We start from the raw sequence: 21,359 nt of genomic DNA on the forward strand, positions 1-21,359 counted from the left end.
CAGCACTCCCCTTCAAGCATCTTTTACCAAGTGAAGCACTTACCGAACACTGAGAATTCCTCATGCAGTCATTTTCAGCGAGAAATCTATAGAGCCAAACTTTGAATGGGAAACTTTATTTAATTTTTGGAGAGCTTGCCCTGAACGATCCGAGGCCCTGCAGATTGGCATGCTAGGCATGAAGGAGAGGACGACTCTCGCTCTGGGCCTTTCGGGTCCCGCTCTCCCTCCTTCCTTTTCCCGCCATCGATCCCTCGCTTGTCTTTTGGTCTCACTCTTTTCTCCTGGACTTTAGAGAGAATTAGAACAGCATCGGAAAGGAAATGCGATTCCTTTTGATGTAGGGCTCGTTCAGGAAGCCCGCCAAAGGTTAATTGACTGCATAATCAGCTTAGCACAAGTGAACTGGAACGAGGACACTGGGGAGGTGTTGAAGGTTGGTGGCAGGGGGTGGGGTTCGGGGGTTGAATAATGGAGGCAATAGCAATTTAATATTTTCTGTTCTATGGGGTTGGCATTGAATGAGTGTGCGCATGCATCTGTGTGCGTGTGCGTGTGTGCTCATGTGTGGGTGCGTGCGTGTGAGTTGGAAGGGGGCTGATTGATGCCTTCAAAAGGTCAGTAGCAGATCCAGTTCTCTGAGTTCAACTGAAAGCGTACCCCAGAGTGGTCCCATGCTGAGAGATTCAAATGCGAGGAGAGAGAGAAGAGAGAAGAGAGAAGAGAGAAGAGAGAAGAGAGAAGAGAGAAGAGAGAAGAGAGAAGAGAGAGAGTGAGACTCCCTCAGCAGTCTGTTACACTAAGGGTAATAGGCATTAACAACATACATTAATTAAGCATGAAATGCATTTCTTAAGTACCAAGTAATGTATTGTTTGCATGAACGAGCAAACCATTGGATAAATGTATAACTAGTTACACAGTTAATGTATTTGTTAATGGTTATTTCATTCCAATATGAATTGACATTACAACTAATGTAGTTGTTAATATGAATCAATTATGCACAAATAAATAAACACAGCGGTATGACTTCTCAGTAGTTAGTTAGTTAACAACTGCATTAGTTGGTTAGCAATTCAAATAACCAGAAAATCCCACACCACTCTCCCTTTAACTGCTGAAACCATTCAAAATGACCATTGTGGTGAAAATGAAAATCTGTGCCACACCTGGTGAGCTCTGTTAGCACACTTGTGTGGTGCGGCACACCAGTTGGAAAAGACCACTCGAAAATATACTGATTCAGAATGACTCCCTGTGCAATGCTAAATGTCCAGCATAGACCGACTGTCAGCAATACAGAATTGCACTACATTGGATACGTCAGGATAAGGGTTGGTACACGGCTAGTTTTTCAGACCAGCAATAATATGTGGTTCTACGTGGTCTCTAAACCTGGCATTGCTTTGCATCTAATGAAAGTCAGGCCTGGATCCCTCCGGACTAGAATTTATTACTCCCGTTCTTTGATCTCTGCAGTGACAATGGAAATTATGAACCTTGTAAATAACTGAAACCGTGCAAAGAACAAAGTCAATAAAGCAGCACAAAGACGTGTCCTTCAGTGGGAAACTTTTCACACGGCGGTGCTTTATGTGCTGAGAAGATTTTGTCACTGGACTGGGCCGTCTTAACCGCACGTCTTACGGTGCCTCTAACGGTATGTCACCTTAACGAGATCTGAGAGGAACAGAGACACATGAGTCTGGCAGAAGGCCATAATAATTACATGGCTTGCACTGTGAACCCAATGTACTATGTAATTACATCTTGTTACATTATTCATCATGGACCACAATTTATGGTTCATGTAATTGTTATCTTTATAACTCTAGCCTTACCCATAATCCAAACCCCAACCTCTCTGCCACTTGACTGGAAACCTAAGATAAACCACAAACTTTATCTCCCACGATCTCCACAAACCTATCTATTTTGTGTAATTAGAAGCACTTCATAGCAGAATGCTTTGGCATTTCAGAATGCAAAGGGTGATTCTGGGGCAAGATTGTGGATCACCTTGCTTGTACTGTACACTCAGTGACAACTTAGGTAGACCTGTATGCCAGCTCGTTAATGCAAATATCTAATCAGTCAATCGTGTGACAGCCAATCTTGGATCATGGATCCATCCTGTCTTGTGTCAACAGTTCAGGCTGGTGGTGGTGGTATAATGGTGTGGGGAATGGTTCCTTGGCACACAATAGGTTATTGGAAATAAACTAACAGCGGGGATACATTTTTGTTCTTCAAAGGACCACATTACCCAAATATACCCTTACAGTATGGTAATGTTCTCTTTGGTTGCAAATGAGTATGTTTTCCAAGAAATAAAGGTACACATTAATTAAACATGAAAAATATTATGTATAGCTGGCTAGGGGTATAATTTCAGACCTTTATTTCTGAGAATATGATAGCTACTTCCAGCAGGATAATGCACGTTTCTTAAAGCGCACGTCACCTCAAGCTGGTTCTAAAAACATAAGTGAAATCGGTTCAGAATGGCCTCCACAGTCAGCAATACCCACCCCTGGCAAAGATGACAGCTGTTAATCTTTTCATATAATTTGTGATAAGGTTAGAGAGCACATTTAGATGGATTCCTCCATGCAGAAGGTCGTTTATCTTTGGGCTTGAGTGTCAGATCAGACCTCAGCTTTTTGATGGGATTAAAGTTATGTAAAGATCTTATCTTAACCATGACTGTGTGGATATTGACGTATCTTTGGAGTCATTGTCCTGCTGGAAAATCCACCTAAGACCAAGTCTCAGTTTCCTAGCAGAGACAACCAGATTTTCATCTGGTACATTTCAGCAGGATTTCATGGTACATTGTTGAATTTATCTTAACTCGTGCCCCTAGACCACCAGAGTTTTACATCAATGGCCACCTGTATATTTGACTGTAGGTATGATGTGTTTTTCCTTCCTTTTTTCGGCAAACATATTGAGGGTGTGTATGGTTGGCATTTTATTTCTTATTACTTTCAATTTTGGTCTCATCTGACCATAGCACTCTCTTCCAGTTATAATGATTTTTGCCAAATTTCACAAACTTGGTTTTGTTTATTGTGCTGCACTTCAAGGTAAGTTCAGCATTTGTCATAACTTTGGTTTTGGGGTGGAAAGTCATAAGATTGTACATGGCGAGTCAGAAACATCACCTCAGTGCCTAAATGTCCAGTGGGAGGCCAAGACTGGTCGAAGGTCCACGTTATCTTGTGTGCCAAGATAAGGCATTTGTATCACTAATTTCTCTTAGCTGTCAGAGGTGTATGAATGTTTAATCTGAGGGATCTTTCTCACTGTACAAGCATCAGTCAAGGGGACCAATTGATTGATAGTTTCCAATTGGTAGATCGTTTCACAACATCAAGCTCATGACACCAAGTGACATCATGTTATTCTACAGTTAGCCTAGCATCTTAAATAAGCATGTTTTATGTCACCCTTTATAACATTTAGCCTTTAGCCAGGTGACCTTCTTGGTCTTCCCATACTGATTGCTACATTAGGACGCTGTAGGGTAGCAGTTAAGGTACATGAGTGGGACCCTGAAGGTCAGTGCAACCACAATAAGATCTGCTCAGCTCTTTGGCCCTTCACCCCCAATTGCTCCAGGGGGATTATGCTTAATCTAATCAACTGTTAGTCACTTTGGATAAAAGCATCAGCCAAATAGCATTTAGTGTAATGGATGAAAAAGGGATTTTGCATGCTTGTTTTCTCATTTGTATATGGAATGATAAAATCTAAGTCTAACGGAACTGTATTAACTAAATTAAGTCAAATTGTATTGCCAATTTCACTTTGATTGCATTTACAATAATTGTTATGGATGCTGATACTTTTGAAAAAAGTTTTTAATCAAAAAACATTGAAACATGACAGTAAATGTGTTGAAATAAGTTAAAGTTTTCACATGTTTGAACATAACATGGATTATTACCTGTGGTTATATGCAACAGCCTTTTTTCTTCATTTTTATGAAGGGTGCCAATACTTCTGGAGCTTTCTTAGCTCTGTACTCCAGCATATTGTTTAAAGTGAACAGGCTAAAGCAGACTGTCCGCTTTGAAGATATTTATATCCATGTCAGGTGATTCTTGTTGGAATTACAGTCCTTATAGATAACCTTATAGATTTCCCTATAATTGCTGAAGACTTAATACCTGAAACGGTTATTATTTTTGAAATCATTTTGATTATTCAATCATTGTATATATATCACAGGTTTTGAGTTGTGTTATCATGAACAGTGGTAAAGCTTGTGATGTATTTCTGAGCTCTAGAAGTTGACAGATGTTTCGGTACATTAAAAATTTTAAACTGACAGTTACTTTTTCCCTGAGTCTGGCATGGTCCCTCCTTAGCCATTCACACACGGAGGCTCGTAATTCATCAGGAAGCCAAGGCTGTTGCATTGTGGGAGTTTATTTGATTTGTAGAGCTACATTAAAATGTGTTCAGTACACAAATGGCTCAAACTGTTTCTCTTTGTCACCTTTGAAATATCGTTTGTTCCCCTTGTTCCTCTGCATGCCACAGAAAAGGCTGTTTAGCATAACCTCAACACATCCACCGTCAAGCCAAGCCAGTTTAAACTGCTCTGCATGTCCTGACTGGAAGTGTTTCACCAAGTGTATTCGCTTTAATCTCAATGACACATTGATTCACAGAAGATCTCACTTTGATGCATTGCTGTGGGTTAGGCACTCCGTTTGATTTGAATTGTGCAAAAGCAGTTCATATTCTATTTGAGCTCCACTGAATATGTTGTGATTGACAACTCCTCACCCCTGTGAATCAACCTTGACCTCTGTTGGTAGAATATAATTAATAGGTATTTGGACACACCTATAAACATAGCCGAATGCGATAATCTGGGGACTGGGATTATCGTGTTACAGCAATCTGGAATATTGACGAACAAAGCCTATGACCTTGGAGTCACCTGCTAAAACGTAGACTATGGTTGTTTGTAACTGTTTGTATGGAAAATAACCTCTCTTAGTTCTTTGACGCACTGGTTTTTATCTTTGCTTCCTAATTATGCATTCATTTAGCGAAATGCTTCTTGACAGCAAATTTGAAGATTATGGTTTAAATCTCTTGAAGCAGGAATTGTGCGGGATAATTGTGGCAAAGCAGATTGCACTCAGCATTCAAGTTGATAACTGTGCAGCCGTCGTTCTTCAACGGATATGGATTTACTTTCAAACGGAGCCGCTTCTGCCAGGGAGAATAAAGCTTTTGGGTTCCTTCCTAGTACAGCGCTGTTCTGAAGCATATCTCATAACAAATTCTGTTTGTCCACAACTATTTCAGCCATTCAATACAGTTTTTGCTTGCTGTTCCAATGGAAGATTCTCGCTGTGTAATGCACCCTCAGTGATCACTTCATCTGGTAGACCAGCACCAGCGCCTGTACATCAGCTTGCTAATGCAAACATTTAATCAGCCCATCATGTGGCAGGACCTACATGCATAAAAGCATGCAGACGTGGTCAAGAGGTTCAGCTGTTTTTCAGACCAAATGTGACTTTACAGCCACTTTATAGTCACTGCATCAGTGGAAGCTGCCAAACCACCTGTTGCTGACCAGCTCACTGACAATATGACGATTATTTCAGCCTTATGTGTCAGATCAGAGGAGAAGGGCCAGACTGGTCGAAGCTGACAGGAAGGTGGCAGTAACCACACATTACAACAGTGGTATGCAGAGGAGCATATCTAAACACACAACCTTTAAGTTGATAGGCTATAGCAGCAGAAGACTGAATAAGTCTAATAAGTACCTAATAAAGTGCTCACTGAGTGTAGTTTGTCTATAGTCATTTCAACTCCAGGTGTGAAAACCAGGCCTGTAGCTTTATGGCAAGGACTGATATAGGAATGATATAATGAGTACAATTGCAGGGCTTCTCTGTAATTTTTCATTACGCAGTTCAAGGCCACTCAACTCCAGTTCTGGGAACTGCAGTCCAATGGGAGTTCCAGCACTCTCCTCATCACTAGAGACTCTCAAACCCCAGAGTGACGCTAATGTTTTCACATGCAGGACCCTCCAGCACCAGGGCTCTGCCGTAAGAGCGGAGAGGGGGACCGGGAGCAGATCACCCGGGGGCCCGCTGAAAATGCCGCAGTCCTTAACCAAACCGCCTCAGCTGGGTTACACTCAAAAGCCAGCGGTGGGGTTTGAGTGTAGTACGCATGGCGTGCAGCAGAAGAGTCACCCTCTCCTCTCCCCCCAGATTACTGTGACGAGCCGCTGGTGGCACCTCTTCCTCAGTCCTCCTTCGAGAGCTCGTCGAAGTCCTCCGAAAGCCAGCCCCCATACCTCGCCAAGCTCAACAGCAGAGACGGTGAGTAAGACTGTGCGCACCATTAGTCCTTTGTGTTAGAGCTCTGACTTTTCATAGCTTGCTTAGGTTATCAATAACTGTTAGGAGGAACTGCAAGGAGGCTCAAGTGGGAACACGGAAGAACAGTAGGTTTCCGGTTGATCGATATCTCCAGTAGCTTTGTGTGAAATGCTCCGTGCTCCCCAAGCTACACTGTGAAGGCAGTTGGGGGCACTGAGGGGAGACTAATGGATCAGCCTCTTCAATTGACTGGATTTACCATTTTGTCTGCAAATGTGAGTAACAAATTGCAGAAGGATCACAGTTTTTCCTCCACAAAGCTAAGACTGTAACCTCATTTCACCTTTCATCGAAAAAGAAAAGAAAAAAACAGTGTACACATTACCATTTGTGACTGGATGCGGTAAAGGGGATGCCATCACACAGCTCCCAACTTTACAGAATGCTTAAAAAAATATCTTCTCATTTCATTCCAAATGCACCTATCATACCGCTATCAACCCATTACTTGTCATAATGTCCAAATATGAAAAAAAAAAAAGTTTAAGTATAAAATCTAGCTGGTCTGGATACATTTATCTGGTCTTTGAAGCAAGCTAAAGCCGTTAGTCTACCTGAATCTGAATTGTGCTGACGAGTGGCTTGTCAAGCTTTATCCATTGCACTAAATCGAGTTAGGATCTACACTAAATGTTGTCACAATAACTTTGTCAAGTAGCGATATTATTATTATTATTATTTTTGATCAAAGTGTATTATGAACTCATGAGGTTTTAAATTGATATTGGCAACATTGGCGTGATATTTATTTTCAATTGTTTTGCCTGACAGTTTTACTGCCAAAATTGCTGAATACACAAATCTGGTCATGCGACATCCAGAGTTCCATTGAAACTGATTTTGCACATATAATCAGTCACTCAAAATTCACTCACTGCATTAGTGTGATGATGATGATGATGATGATGATGATGATGATGAGGACTTTAGGTCAGGATAAATTAGTAGCTGTAGCCTACACAACGAAAGCGGCCACTCGTTGGCCAGTTGCTGTTTCTTTGTTTACGTCACCAACCTGGCAGCCAGTCAGAGAGTAAATGTATTTAAAGTGTACTCCAAACAGTGGAGTTTTACAAATTTCTCAATGTGCCTAAAATATGCCTTATTACATATTCCTTTAGCCTACATAACAAAACCTCAATGCTTTAAAAATACATTTTTAAATTGATTCAGTTGTGTTCTTAATTTCAAGAAAATAGATTTTCAGCATACTATTTCATAATCCATATTTTAGGTCGCTCTGGGTGGAGAAACCGATGCTGTAATGCTAGTCTGACGTTGCCAATACAATGTTAACCATTCGCTGCCTTTCTAGTGATAAACCGTCCACCTAAAGCTCTCGACTATGTTTTTCACAGAGTTGACACCCCCGGCTCCTGCCCCAAATCACTCAGTTCTCTCAACAGTAGCCGATGGGCCAGTTTTTACACCTGTAAAAACTGTGAAACTGACACTGTGTGAAACTGACAATCTCTCATCAAACTTTGAAGGCTGATTTCACAAATCACAAAACCACTTCTGTCGAATTGATCAATCCCAACAAGTGAAACCTCTCTTTTAGCTCTGATCTTATAGTTTTACATCAAAAGAAAAACAAAAAATGTAAAAAATAAAATAATAATAATTAAATAATACCCCCTTTACCACGTTTGGTGTGCGACAGCATCGTTATTGCGCAATGCATTTTATTTTATTTTTTTATTGCTCTCCATACAGGCACAGGAAGAACCCTTTACTTTGTCTGAGACAGTGAGACCTTTTTTTTCTGCAGCCTTGAATACATCTTATGTCATTTTTGTCGACTGATGGCTTTTCTTCTCAGGCTCAGTAATGATGTCTGGATTAAATCGACATTCTGCCCTTAACTTTGACACACGATTAAATGTGAGGGTTTGTTGAGGTAATCGATCGACACATTAACACTCGAAACAGTGATTGCGATGAAATAAACAAACAGATCTTTGTTGGTACTGCTTGTATGGGGGAAAAAAAGTTTGAGATTCAATTAAAGTGCCTGGTTGAAGTCATAACTCTCGCCATAACTCACTTGCGTTTTTCTCATGATCCTGCCAATTGTTTGATTGTTCATATGAACTGCTGCAAACAGTGTGTATTGTCTGTATGCTGAATGGTAATACTGTGCTACACTAATGCCTTATACAAATGTGTTCATAAGCAGTGAACTCAAAGTGCCTGTAGCAGTGAACAGGCTTTTTAACAGCCACAGGGATCAATGCGTTTTTCAGGTTAGTTAAGCGTCTGCTGAAGGCAGTCTCAGGAGAGGAAGACAGGATTCATTTGTGCTGTGCACAGCATATTGTTCTCCTTGTTCCTAAACATTTAAAACACCTTACGTAATATTAAAAAAAACCTGCCATTTCTTAACTCTGGTCCCGAGGGTATAGCTGTTGATACTGCCTTTTGTTCCAACTGGTTAGATCTGATTGAGCTGGTAATCGAATTCTGATTGGTATTTAACTCCCTCATGAATTAATTTGCTTTAAGCCTTCGGTATAAGACATGTTGGAGATATGCTTGTGCGAATCACAATGCAAACAGGAGGGCTCTTTAATATAATTTAATCTACTCCTCGAACAAATTGGTGGCTGTTGGCTGAATGAAGCCTAATTTGTTTTCAATTCATTGTAAGACAAAAACAACTAATTAGATAGTTACTTCATCATAAACAATGGAGTTGGACAAATTGGTAACATGGCTTGTTTGAACAACAGCTGTATGTGACCAGAAAATCTGAAAGTTGGAAATAAAAACAATGCTCTTCACTCTTATATAATGCTAAGCAGGTGTACTGAATGCTTGATATATAGAAGAAAAAAGAGACGGCACACTAGTATTACTATTCAGATGTAATACGTTTTTGGATACACAAATGTTTCAATATGGCATAACCACATGATTATTCCATCATGTGACTTTATATAACATTGTTACATTGGTATAACAGAAATCACTGCTAGGTTTGCCATATTTCTACCCACATCTTTCACTTTTGCAATAAGCACAGCTTTGGGGAGAGAGTCACGTTTATGCTATCTTTTTTAAAATCGTTTTTTAACTCTGACAGCGCAATACAACAGTTTAATGCAAACTAAGGGCTATAAAATGTGGCAACAGACTTCTAAATTCTGCGTACGACAGTAGGCTCCCGGTGTACTTTATTCTAGTTGTTTAACATCGCTCACATAAGAAAGGCAAGATATTATGCAGCAGCCACAAGCCCACAGAGATGCCGAACAATGAGCCACCCACACAATGCAAGGCAAAGATGTGCGCGTTGAATGCCTGGCCCATGGACTAAAAGGTTATCTTGACTAAGCAGAGGCCTTTGCACAAGAAGCACTCCAGAAGGCAGCATCTGAACAGCCAGACTGGAATCACAGAGTCCCTGGGTCTCTTTGTGTGCTGTCAGCTGGTCCAGCGTCGTGTATCAAAGGCTCAGACCAGCCAATGCGACAGGCAGAACTGCCTCCCAGACACATCCCTGTGCACAATATCCCATCATGCCTCACTGCTCGGCACCATACATTCTTCCTCTTACTGTACATCCCCTTAAAGCAAAAGATTTTACTAACTGAAATTAATCTAATACTATGCCGTGTAGTCCATGTGACCTGTGGGTATTTTCGTTCAGTTTCAAATTGGGTATAATCATCTAATGAATGCAAGCCGGGGTGTGTATGTACTGCACACGCACACGCACACGCACGCACACACACACACACACACACACGCGCACGCGCATGCACGTAATCATGTTGTAACATCTTCATGTTTCTAAGACTTTTTTGTATTTTTTTGTCCAAAAACCATCAGCCTGGAAAAAATGTTAGAAATGTTAGAAATGTTAGCCGGAAATTCTAATGCGACATTGGATTGCTAACTTGCCTTTTTCTAGTAACTTCCGCACTACTGTAATCCATGTCTCGTTTCCGGAGATGCAGTCTTTGTTTAACATGTTGAAAGAGATTGTTGTTAGTTGCAATCTGTAGTCACATATTTGCTTTTTTATATTTTTCGTATTTCTTGGGTTAAAGGGCGAAGGGGACATTTAAATCAAAATAATAACTGTAGACGAGTAACCATGACAGCGTTTCATCTCAAATTAATACAGTTCTATTAATAATTAATTAATAGTTGAAGGGATATTTGTGGACATCAGAAGCAGGGCTGCCAAGCTGATTTCTAACAGACACAAACATTTACATGGTATTTTTTAGCCAGAGAAGCAAAAACATTACAATACATTCAGTCCTGCCACAAATAAACTTGTCACTAAGGAAACAAAACACGACGGTTAGTCCTTGGAGACGAGGCCTTCTAGAATTCAGAATTACCGGACATTATAATTGCGTTGTAGCAACATCTATAACATGTATTTTGGGCATTGATAAAATGTGTTATGGCTTATAGCTATGGTTTCACCAAACTGGAAAGAAAACTGTAGTTCCAACTTGAACACCGCCTCCTGCGATTGGATGCGGGTATGTCTTGAAGTCTGCTTCCAATTCACTGTGATTCTCTGATATTGAAGAGTGGGCATGCTACAGACCAGCTAATAAACACACACCATAAGGAGAGCCTGTAAGTGTAGAAAATACGAGTCATCTTGTGCTTTCAAAAATGGTAGAAAATGAAAACAGAAATGAAGAGCTTTTCTGAGGGCTGCGCAGGATTCAAGATATCGACAGGAGATTATAAAACTTCAAACAAAATTGCAATTACATCTCAATTGTTTAGCAGTGATTATATATTTCTTTTTGTGTGCATGAGGGGAGAAATTATTTCGCGTAGGCAATTCTCGCATTTCCATTTAGGTATTTTTCCCGACCTAAAATGTATTTTATTCTCTAATTTTCTACATTTCTTTTTCTTAATTAACTCGTTAAAAGAGACAAGGATTACATAGTTTTCATAAAAGGTAAGCTGATTAAACCTTGCATTCATAAAGGGACACACATTGTTCCTTTATAGCTTTGTAAAAATGTGTTGTGTGAACGGCAAACTGAGCTTGTATTTGATGTTTCTTTTCCTTTGAACTAAAAATTGAATCATTTCCCATTGGTCCATCGCAAAATTCTCTCTCTCTCACTCTCTTGCTCTCTCTGTATGTACAGATCAATTTCAATTAAAATAGCACATTAAGTGAGGCATGTTTCAGAAATACAATTCTATGTCTTTCAGGCTTAGTTATTTTGTAGGCATGTAAAACAACATGTAATAACAAAACTTGCATGGTACATTAATTACAGTTTGTTTACGGGAATATATGGTCTACTTATGAATGTCAGTAGCAGTATGATTTACATATCAGATGATGGCAGAAGTTGTTTTATTGACAGGAAGTGAAATGGCATCTCCACAGAAGTGACCTCCGAGCCCGGACCTGTGGTCCTGTTAGCATCTATTTGTTTATTTTATTTTCCTGTCCTTTATTTTCAAGGCATCGTGTTTTCTGTCCTGCCATCTGTATAATCTTGTGCATTTAACCTTTCCTTTGCTGGAACCTTTTCTGTCCTCCTACTACCTTTCTCACGTCTCCATCTCGCCTCCTGCTTTCTCTCTTCCCCACATCTCCATCTCACCTTCTGCATTCTCTCTTTCTCACGTCTCCATCTCACTCTCTGCGTTCTCTCTTCCTGCAGGAGGGGGCGGGTGGGCCCCACAGCGCGCGGACCGGCACCCCTGGCTGCAGGTGGACCTCCGGGACAGGGTGGAGGTGACGGCCATCGCCACCCAGGGCCGTCACGGCAGCCTGGACTGGACCACGGGCTTCCTGCTGCTGTTCAGCGACACGGGCCGCTCCTGGAAGCAGTACCGGCAGGAGGAGGGAGTGTGGGTGAGCCCCGACCTATCCCTTTCTGTTCCGGTGCGTGGTTCTGAAAGCCTGCGGCCTTAGCTCACCGCCAAGGCTGCTATCACAAGGCTTTCACTCGCGCGGGCGAGTCCCGTTAGCGCTCATCCTGTTAGCGCTTCTCCTATTAGCGCTCCTCCCGTTAGCGCACCTCCCCAGGGCCCAGGGTTGCACTATGTTGCTTGTTCTGCTATTTGTTCCTTTTCCCACAGACCTCTCAGACCAAACTGTACATGTCATATTCATAATATATTCATAGTGCAGACGCTTTTATCAAAAGCGTCGTATAAAAAGTCATTTATTAAATGCACTGAAATTGAATTAAATACTTTATGAAATACATTTAAATGAATACGGGTGATGCAAGTGACAGGTTTTTGTATTTTGCCTCTAGATTTTCCACAGATGTGATTGGAGCATGAATTGCGCTCCTTGTTACTTGCGTCTTGGCCTGTATACAGTGGCTCAGTGTTTTACACGCATTTCTTTTATTAAGTATGACAAGTGAATTGTACGTGTGAAAAGAAAATCAAAGATCAACTGGAACTGTGGGAAATGTTGCCAATTAAATGTGATTGTTCGAAACAAAGACAGACAGACTATCATTTGCAGTTCTGCAGCATTTGACGGTAATGATCAATTTGGAGCAATTGTGCAAATACAGTCAATGATGAAAGGATGGCTTGTACACAGTTGTCTTTTCAGTTGTGAAAAAGGGACCAGGGAATTTTCTAAAAATAAACCAAATCACTGAATAGATTTTGATTTATTTTGAAGTGAATTCATTCATTGCTGCTGGCCAGGGGTTGTAGAAAGGGCAGCAAAATTTAGCCATGCAGGGAATTAAATGATTGAAATTATAGGTCAATGCTGTAAAATTGTTCATTGAAAGCTTTAATCTTTTGAAATTGTGAGGATAACCTATATTGGCCTCAGTTCAGTGTTGGTCTTTTTTTTTTAAACGTGTGACCAAGGTTTTGCAGCTTAACCTGGCATATTCATCCAGTTGAGATCTCGTTCTCTGCTAAAACAGCCAGTGAATAGTCACAGAGGCATTCCCCTTAGTGCGTTGGCTCCTGACGCCTCGCTTTGACAGCGTGCGCGCCCACACGCACCGTAAGGCGCAGCTCCTGTAATAGTCAGCCATGGAATTTCATTATAGATGCTTCAGCGTGGAGAGGTTCTAGCAATTTAGTAATTGCCAAGAGTTTGCATTAATCTCTTTTGTCTCAAATAATTTATGCAAATATCATTCGATAGTATGGCTTCTATATTGCGTAGGCTAGCATGTGTATATGTGCTTGTGGAATATCTTGCATCAGTTTTTTGCATTCGCTGTGTGTGTGTGTGTGTGTGTGTGTGTGTGTGTGTGTTTTGGAAGCAAAATGCAAAGATGGCAGACCAAAGCCTCTATTGTGGGTAATCAAAAAACTGGGTGGATGGATACATGAGACCTAAATGTAGTTTTTTGGCCAGGCACAACCATTGCTGAGTTTATGTGGATAAGGGTGATATTCCTAAGGTGACGCTCTGCCAGGAAGCTCATACCTGCTAGCAAGACAATGATCCCAAGCATACTTTCAAATCGATGAGGCGATGCTGTAAAACTGTAAAATATGGCCCCTCTATACATTCCAGTCATAACATTCTATAGAAGAGGACTCTAGTGTTAAGCTTGCAAAGGAGGGTTCTCAAAGTACCCAAAAGTAGGGTTAAAACAGTACATTTTCCACATATTTGAGAATAAAATATTACCCAATACTTATGTTATGTATTTTATCTATCTTGGTTCTTACTTATGGAAAGGGTGAATACTTATGGTATGGCAGGCACAGGATCAATGGGTTCAAACAGCTTAAACAGAAAAATATCTTGAAACGTGCTGGAAGCATGAAAGCATTCTTTCAAATAACAATTTTTCTTTAATAACCAGCAGCTGCTGCATTTGTAATAACTTGGGGGGGAGAAATGTGATCCTTTCATCAAGATAGCACTCAATGTTAAGAATGGGGCTGTTCACTGGAGGCCTAAGTCAACACAAGTGGAAATTCAACAGCAAAGCAAAAGGATCTCATTCAAAATTCATTTTACCGCTACTTCTCGGCCTCTTTCAAACTTCGTATTCAAAGGCAGCCACCTCCTGTTTGAAAACAGAAACCCTCAGACTATGAAAGGCTGGAAGACTCTCTCAGGACAGCGTGAATGTGCTAAAAAGCCCTGGGAGAAGGAGACCTGCTCTTGCATGCCTCTCCCCTTGCATGCTCCTGCAGTTCCCACTTTCCCAGGACCCCCTTATGGAAAGTGAGTCACCCTGGGGTGAGTCAACTGGAGGTTTTTGACAGAACAGTCTTGTTAAGGTACAATTATGTCACCGTTTCTGCTTAAACAATGTTTCCTTGTGCCCTTGGAGGAAATGAGCTGTGGAATGAAGGTGGGAGTTAAATGGTGAAAGTTAGAGGGGAACAGAGGCACTCTGTAACATGGCTCTGCTTCATTTCCCTTTTATCTTAGATAAGATATGGCCCTGCATTCAAATCTGTAATCCACTTGTATTTTCTAGAAAAATAAACCAAAGTTCTCTTTTTTGCCTGAGGGCACAGCCATCAAGGAACAAGTTAGGCTGCCATGATTTGTCTTGGCTGTTCAATGTATTCCGGTCACTAGATGACTGAATTTCAGTGAGCTCAGAGACGAATTGTGAGGAAACAAATAAATGAACGAACACACGGATGGTCATTTTGTATTGTTCTGGGATACTGCACAAGTATTACCAAACAAAAGGTATTAATTTTCACTAACTGCCTCTGCCTGTGGTCCCCTTTTAAAACGCATCAGGCTACTGATCCTGCTTAACCTGCTCTCCTTGTTGAGATAATAGCTCCAGTTGCTGGTGAAACAAACTGTATATGTAGATTCATTCAATATCATGGCCTGTTGAATATTTACCTCTTTATTTTATTTTTGGCCTGTTTTCTATTTGTGATACTAGATTCTAACTGTAGGCCAGTGTATTTTCAAGTGAAGTCATCCCTCAATTCCGGTGAGGATGAGGGAAAATCCACCATAAAGTGTGTAATTTTATGGTGGAAACACGATGCGAAATGACTGCACTAATCAAGTGCAGTCATTTCGTAGGCACAGTTGGTACTATAAAGCAAAATTAACACAGCTATCCTGTTGGTTAAAATTTTGAGTTTGAAGCAATATTTGAGTGCTGTGCTAGTGTGGACCGCAGGTAGCGTGCTTTGTTTGACCAACATCAATGCATGCTTCGATAGGGGGGAAAATCCCATCATTCCTCTTGATAAAATCGTAACATTGAATCGAACATTTTCACTCTGTTGGTGGACACAGGCAAACTGCTGGAGCCCTTCATAAGTCTAACATTCAATGTTAACATAGCAAGCCATCTACGAAACTGCCATAGCCATGCATCAATATTGTTGCATAGTTATGGCGAAACACAAAAACAAAATGTTCACAGTTACACAGTGTAGTTTGTGAGTAATATTGGGTGGGGGAACCGCATGCCTGTATCCATTTGAGCAATGTTTCCCTTTCCCCTTACAATAAAACATAAATAAACCAAATACACTCTGTGCAAGGACTTTGAATGCACAAAATGTGTTGCGGTTGTGGTGTGTATGTTTCAGGTACACATTAATCATGGTTTTCAGGGTAGAACCTTGGATAGTGGTAGTGTGACAGAGAACAGGACAGCTAAACCACTAGGGTGAGACTCTAACAAGATTTCAGCTGCATGGGAGCTGTTCATCTGCTTGTGCAACATTCACTGGGTTGTCACGCCGGTCAGATGTTTAAAGGCTTTTCCGTCGGCAATTAAACGCCCAGCAGTTATGAGCTCCTGAGAGCACATTATAGCCAAGCAGGAGATTTTACTTGATGCTTTTAATGGAGACAAATTGCATGCTAAAGGTTTAATTACAGAAGCCTGCGTCTCATTGCTGGAACATACCTTCGGCTGCACCATAAGGCTGAAGCCACACATCCTAAGATTAAATTGTGTCGCATCAGTCTGGCCTCCTGCAGTCGGTCACTTGTGGGCCTGTTCCTGAATATATTTTCCTGAATATAAGCCTTTTTCATTTTGTTTTCTTTTTGAGACAGGTATAGGCCTAGCCTATGTAGTGTGGCTGGTGTACTAAAAAAAGGTGGCCTGTAAAACAGTATCTTAAAACCAAGCAGTAGCCTACCCTACTCAACCCTTTTCTTTTATTTTGCCTGATTAACAATCAAACTAATTTGCTGAATAATTGAGACCAATATAGCCTGAGATGATTGCTTTGCATCACCAGGTATCCTAAAATGCCCGCATTGGAAATGTTGATGTCATCTTCGCTTCTCATCAGAGGATGTGTTTCTTCAGTCTAACCCATTTGCATGAACTGATTATGTCACCCCGAGTAAAAAAAAAAATCTTCTCACAAACTGGAAGGGAATTAACAAAAATGATTAATTGAAACATGGGTTCATGTGTCCACAGAGCGATGTTTCCCAGCGTAACTTTCCCTGCAATTGTGAAACTACACCTTGGGTAATTAAACACTGCAATCACATCTCCCAGTGCTAATGCATTTACAATGTGAAACCCATGTCCTTCAGCTATTTCCAAAATCCAGAGCTTAAAGCCAAAAGAACAAAAGGCAGTGTAATGCTTTTGAACTGTCCATTTTACAGTGTCATCTACAACTCACAAGTTTAGTCTCATAGTGTCTCTTAAGCCATTTCAAGTTTGGTCTCATAGTGTCTCTTATGCCATTACAAGTTTAGTCTCATAGTGTCTCTTATGCCATGACAAGTTTAGTCTAATAGTGCCTCTTATGCCATTGCGAGTTTAGTCTCATAGTGTCTCTTATGCCACGACAAGCCAAAAGCAAGTTATCATTTGCAATAACCATTTTTCTGAAATTCTTTGTTATCTTTAAATAATGTGTGTAAAGTCATGGTCTGGATAGCACCACTATAACCATGAAACACATGATAACATTGCAAATTAAACAAAAAACCCCACAGTGAAATCTAGTGATAATAGTTCTAATGTTACCATGTGAAGCACATTTGACATAATAACAGTATTAAATGGCACACATGACTATCCTAGCATCCATACATCGTGTGTATGTGAGTGAAGTACAATTACAAAGATGGTGGTAAAACTCAAGAGAATGCACAGGGTAGACGGCCACGGTCCAGTGTTTGTTGTTTAAGGAGCGCACTACTGCACTCTGATCTCATATTGTGAGATGAGAGGTTGCACTGTTTGCTTCATGCTGCGGTAAACCGCACTGTTTTACCCTCGAGGACCTCCAGGGCTGGCTGGTGGGCTGATCTTTGGCAGTTGGCGAGGAGGACGGATATGTTGTTGATGTTGAAACCTGGGGTGAAATGACTGCCCTTTAGATACATTTTCTTGAAATGCACAGGGTCACTGCAGCAGCTAATACAATTTTCTGCTAGTTTGCACAATATACCCTTCTCTGTGCAACCTTTTCTGCAGCTTTATATCAAGGTAAAAAAATAAGATACATGAATGGGAAGCACTTTTGGCCGTTTTAGCAATGTTGGCTTCCGTGTGCGATATACATAGAACAGATTTGTAATCATGTTGGTTTGGCAATTCCAATGCGTTTGCCCATTAACTCCGAAGTGGCGGCATTAGGCTGATAGATTCCGGAAATGCCCCGGGTTCCAGCGCTTTGTTACAGTTGCCCGCAACCCTAATTACCATTGCAACCAAGGATGTAAAAACGGCATCCTCTCGAATTCATAAAAGAAGCCTCGCCCCATCGTTATCGAGGGCGATGTGAGTCATGGTGAATAGTTGTGGTTACCTCTCTGTCCTGTATTCATGATTATTTATGTATGATTTCAGCGTTACAGCTCAGCAGTGCATATATAACCCCTTGATGCATTTAGATTTTACTGCTTCATGAAATAACTGTGCCCAGTTCAAATTGGCTCAAATGAAGCAATGATTGGGTCTGACTCCTACAGTGCCATTTCTTTACCCATGAACTGTAATTGGTGCACAGTCCGATGGCTTAGCTTGTTTGCTTTATTTATATTGTCTGCTAGCTGATAGCTGGAAACCATTTCATTCTTTGTCGTGTTTCTTCTTCTTTTTTAGTTTATAATTTTTTTTGTTCTGGTCCTAGTAATAGCAATGCAAATATGTACAGGGGTGACTGGTGCACACAGAAACAGTGGTATGCTATTCTGCCACGGTGTGTGTCTGACATAATTAGTCAAGCCAGTCACCCTGACATGTTGCTTGGAGCCTGCTGAATTACAAGGATATGCTGCAATACAGCAGCTTATTTTAGCACCCTTTTTATTAAAGGAGCCCAACTGGTAGTTACTGCTGTATATTTGGTAAAAATGTCACCAATTGTTAGAAGTCATTCTGTTTGCACCTTAGAGATATTGATGGTAGATACTTTCTGCTCTGAAATGCATGTCATCAAATTGTTATGTCAAGCTGAAGTGTTCATGTGAGTTCTTTTTCCAAAGCATGAATTAATATTTATATTAATATATTTATTATATTAATTTATAGGCTCCGTTTATGCGCACATACACAGAGAAATAATTAATCATTTTCAGTCCTCTAATTAAAAGACAAGCCTCTCACCTAGCTCATTAGTCATTTCCCTTTTTTATGCTGCTTTTAATAGAATATGGGATTTGTTCTAATACGTTTCATAATTCCTGTAGGTCTGAGGGCTATCTTTTTACACTGTATGTGTAACAGTGAAATGTGGGCGATAATGCAGAGATGCCCTCATCACCATTGTTGTTGCCCCCCCCCCCCCCCCCCCCGGCAGAATGGAACACAAGAGCAGAGGTTCTTTATGTCCTCCGCTAGGAAGCAACAAAACAGACCCTTATGGGATAGCCTTGGCGTACAGACCAGGTTGCCGTGTTGCCGTAGCAAGATCTATTCTTGCCACCTTTTCCTGTCTGCTAGGGCTCTGGGCGTCTCTCGTAATGAGCTCTGTGCTTTGGAGAAGGCACTATGGAGAGGGTAAAATGGCTAAAAATACTGAAGAAACCAGGAGGTCGCTCTCAATGAGCCGCTAATGATCCGATTAAGTGAGCCAAAAGCCTGGGGAGTGCCTGGCATAAGCGCAACCCCCCTGGGTGATCGCGCAGGTGTGGAAGTAATCAGGTATGACACGGTGCTATCTGATATTCCCTTCCGCTTCTTTCAAGGGATAATCATCAGAAAAGCTTTGTCTTGTGATAGCGGTGTCCATATGAATACATGTCTGGGCTTCCCATGCTCTTGATGAAATAAGTAACCTCGAGTAGTTCAAACAGAAACACAGATGGCTGTCAGAGGTTCCCTTTTTATGTCTGTCACAGGAAATGTATGGCAAAGGCTTTTCGGTAAAGATCCCACAGGGTTTGTCTCGTGTTGTTTCTCCTCCATTAAAGCTAACCGTTTTGATCTCTGTAGCCTAGAATCCCCTCCAATTTATGCGTCTCATTTAAATGAAAGTGATAAATGAACTAATATGAATTTACATGAAATCACGCGATGTGTACAATCAACATTATTCCACGGGTTGTCATTGTTCAGGTCCTACTCATGCATCTGTTTCTTCTTCTGCTCCTCAGACACCCACCACAGGCAGCTGTGCATGTTTAACCCTTCCTGTTGCCCTGGGATTTTTAAGTGTGAATTGTTCTGCGCTGTTAGAATGTCAAACTAACACCTGGGGTCTGTTGGCGGGCGCATCGGGCTGGTGAAAAGCGGGACTGGCGAAAGCGTCATCGCAGAGGAAGCGCTTAATTAACGGGATAAATCCGTCACACTCAGGAGAGGCCTGGATGGAAACATTGAGGCCGATGTGGATGAAGAGCTGTTTACTGCCCAGCCGGCCCCTTTGATGTGGTGGGAGTTGAAGTCTCGCTGGTCGGGTTCTGGCAGTATTAGTGCCAGTGACAAGGGAACTGGCATAGTGAGCGGTTGGCTGTATAACAGGATCATTAACCCCTGAAAACATTAACATGGACACCCAGCCATATGGACTGTATGAAAAAGGAGGCAAAATGTTAGTTGAAGTGGGTCTTATGTAGTATTCATTGGAACTAATAATGCATAGCCATTGCCATAACGACACGGACATGCAAGACGCTTAAAGCAGCTGGTTTCCTTGGGTCAACCAAATTTGGAAAACCAAATGAAAGTAATTATGCACATTTGTTTTTATTTCTGTGTGTGTGTGTGTGTGTGTGTGTGTGTGTGTGTGTTTCCTGTGGCATGGCTTGTGTTCTAGAGGCTGCAGATTTAAGCCTTGGTTCGAGTAGGACTACATTTCATTAATCTTTTCTTGTATTAACAAGCTTCCTGGTTCTAATTCAGCGGCAAGACTCTGAATTTCAATTATTTTTCAAATGTGCTAGAGCACCATTTTCAATATAATTCTTTGGTTACAAAAGAAATGCAATTGTTTTATAAGCACCCTTTTCATGCTTGGCCCCCGAGATACAGCCTTTATCTATTAGAAGCCTGGAATAAATACATTTTTAAGGGGAAAGTCCATGTGTGTTTGAAAATTGCCTAAAAAACTGTTTAGCACCCAGCAGACTCCGAGCACATTAGATTTTATCAGAAGCATCAGACTAATGCTTTCCCTGGGCCTCACTCAGAGTATTTACTATAAATGCCATTTAAGAGGCGCAAAAATACAATTGGTCTAGTGCAGTACTTCTAGGCCATGCTTTCTCTCTGTGTGTATGCATGCGTGAGTGTATGTATGTGTGTGTGTGTGTGTGTGTGTGTGTTGTGTTCACGTGCATGCATGCGTGTGTGTTTCTGTGTGCGTGTGTTTTGTACGTGTGTGTGTGCGTGCATGGACATGTATTCAGTGTGTATATATGAATGTAACTAAGCGGGCCCTGGTCGGCTCTGTCCATTAAGGTGTTCACTGGCAGGCAGGCTTCCCACTTTAGTCTCAGGTTCAAGCGTTTGCTGTTATTTGCCGACTATGACAGAGTTTTCAGTCCCAAAACACAACTTGTTTCACCAG

General features: G+C 41.1%; 1 protein-coding gene across 1 annotated transcript in view; it reads left to right on the forward strand.

Moving 5' to 3' along the window:
- LOC133116640 (contactin-associated protein-like 5) overlaps positions 1-21,359 on the forward strand; it is a 111,525-nt gene that overhangs the window by 28,509 nt on the left and 61,657 nt on the right. Inside the window, exons 2-3 of the mRNA XM_061226451.1 lie at positions 6,261-6,371; positions 12,095-12,288. Coding sequence (XP_061082435.1) covers positions 6,261-6,371; positions 12,095-12,288 — 305 coding nt within the window. The remainder of the gene's footprint in view (positions 1-6,260; positions 6,372-12,094; positions 12,289-21,359) is intronic.

This window comes from Conger conger, chromosome 17 (genome assembly GCF_963514075.1).
Source record: "Conger conger chromosome 17, fConCon1.1, whole genome shotgun sequence".
Classification (NCBI taxonomy): domain Eukaryota; kingdom Metazoa; phylum Chordata; class Actinopteri; order Anguilliformes; family Congridae; genus Conger; species Conger conger.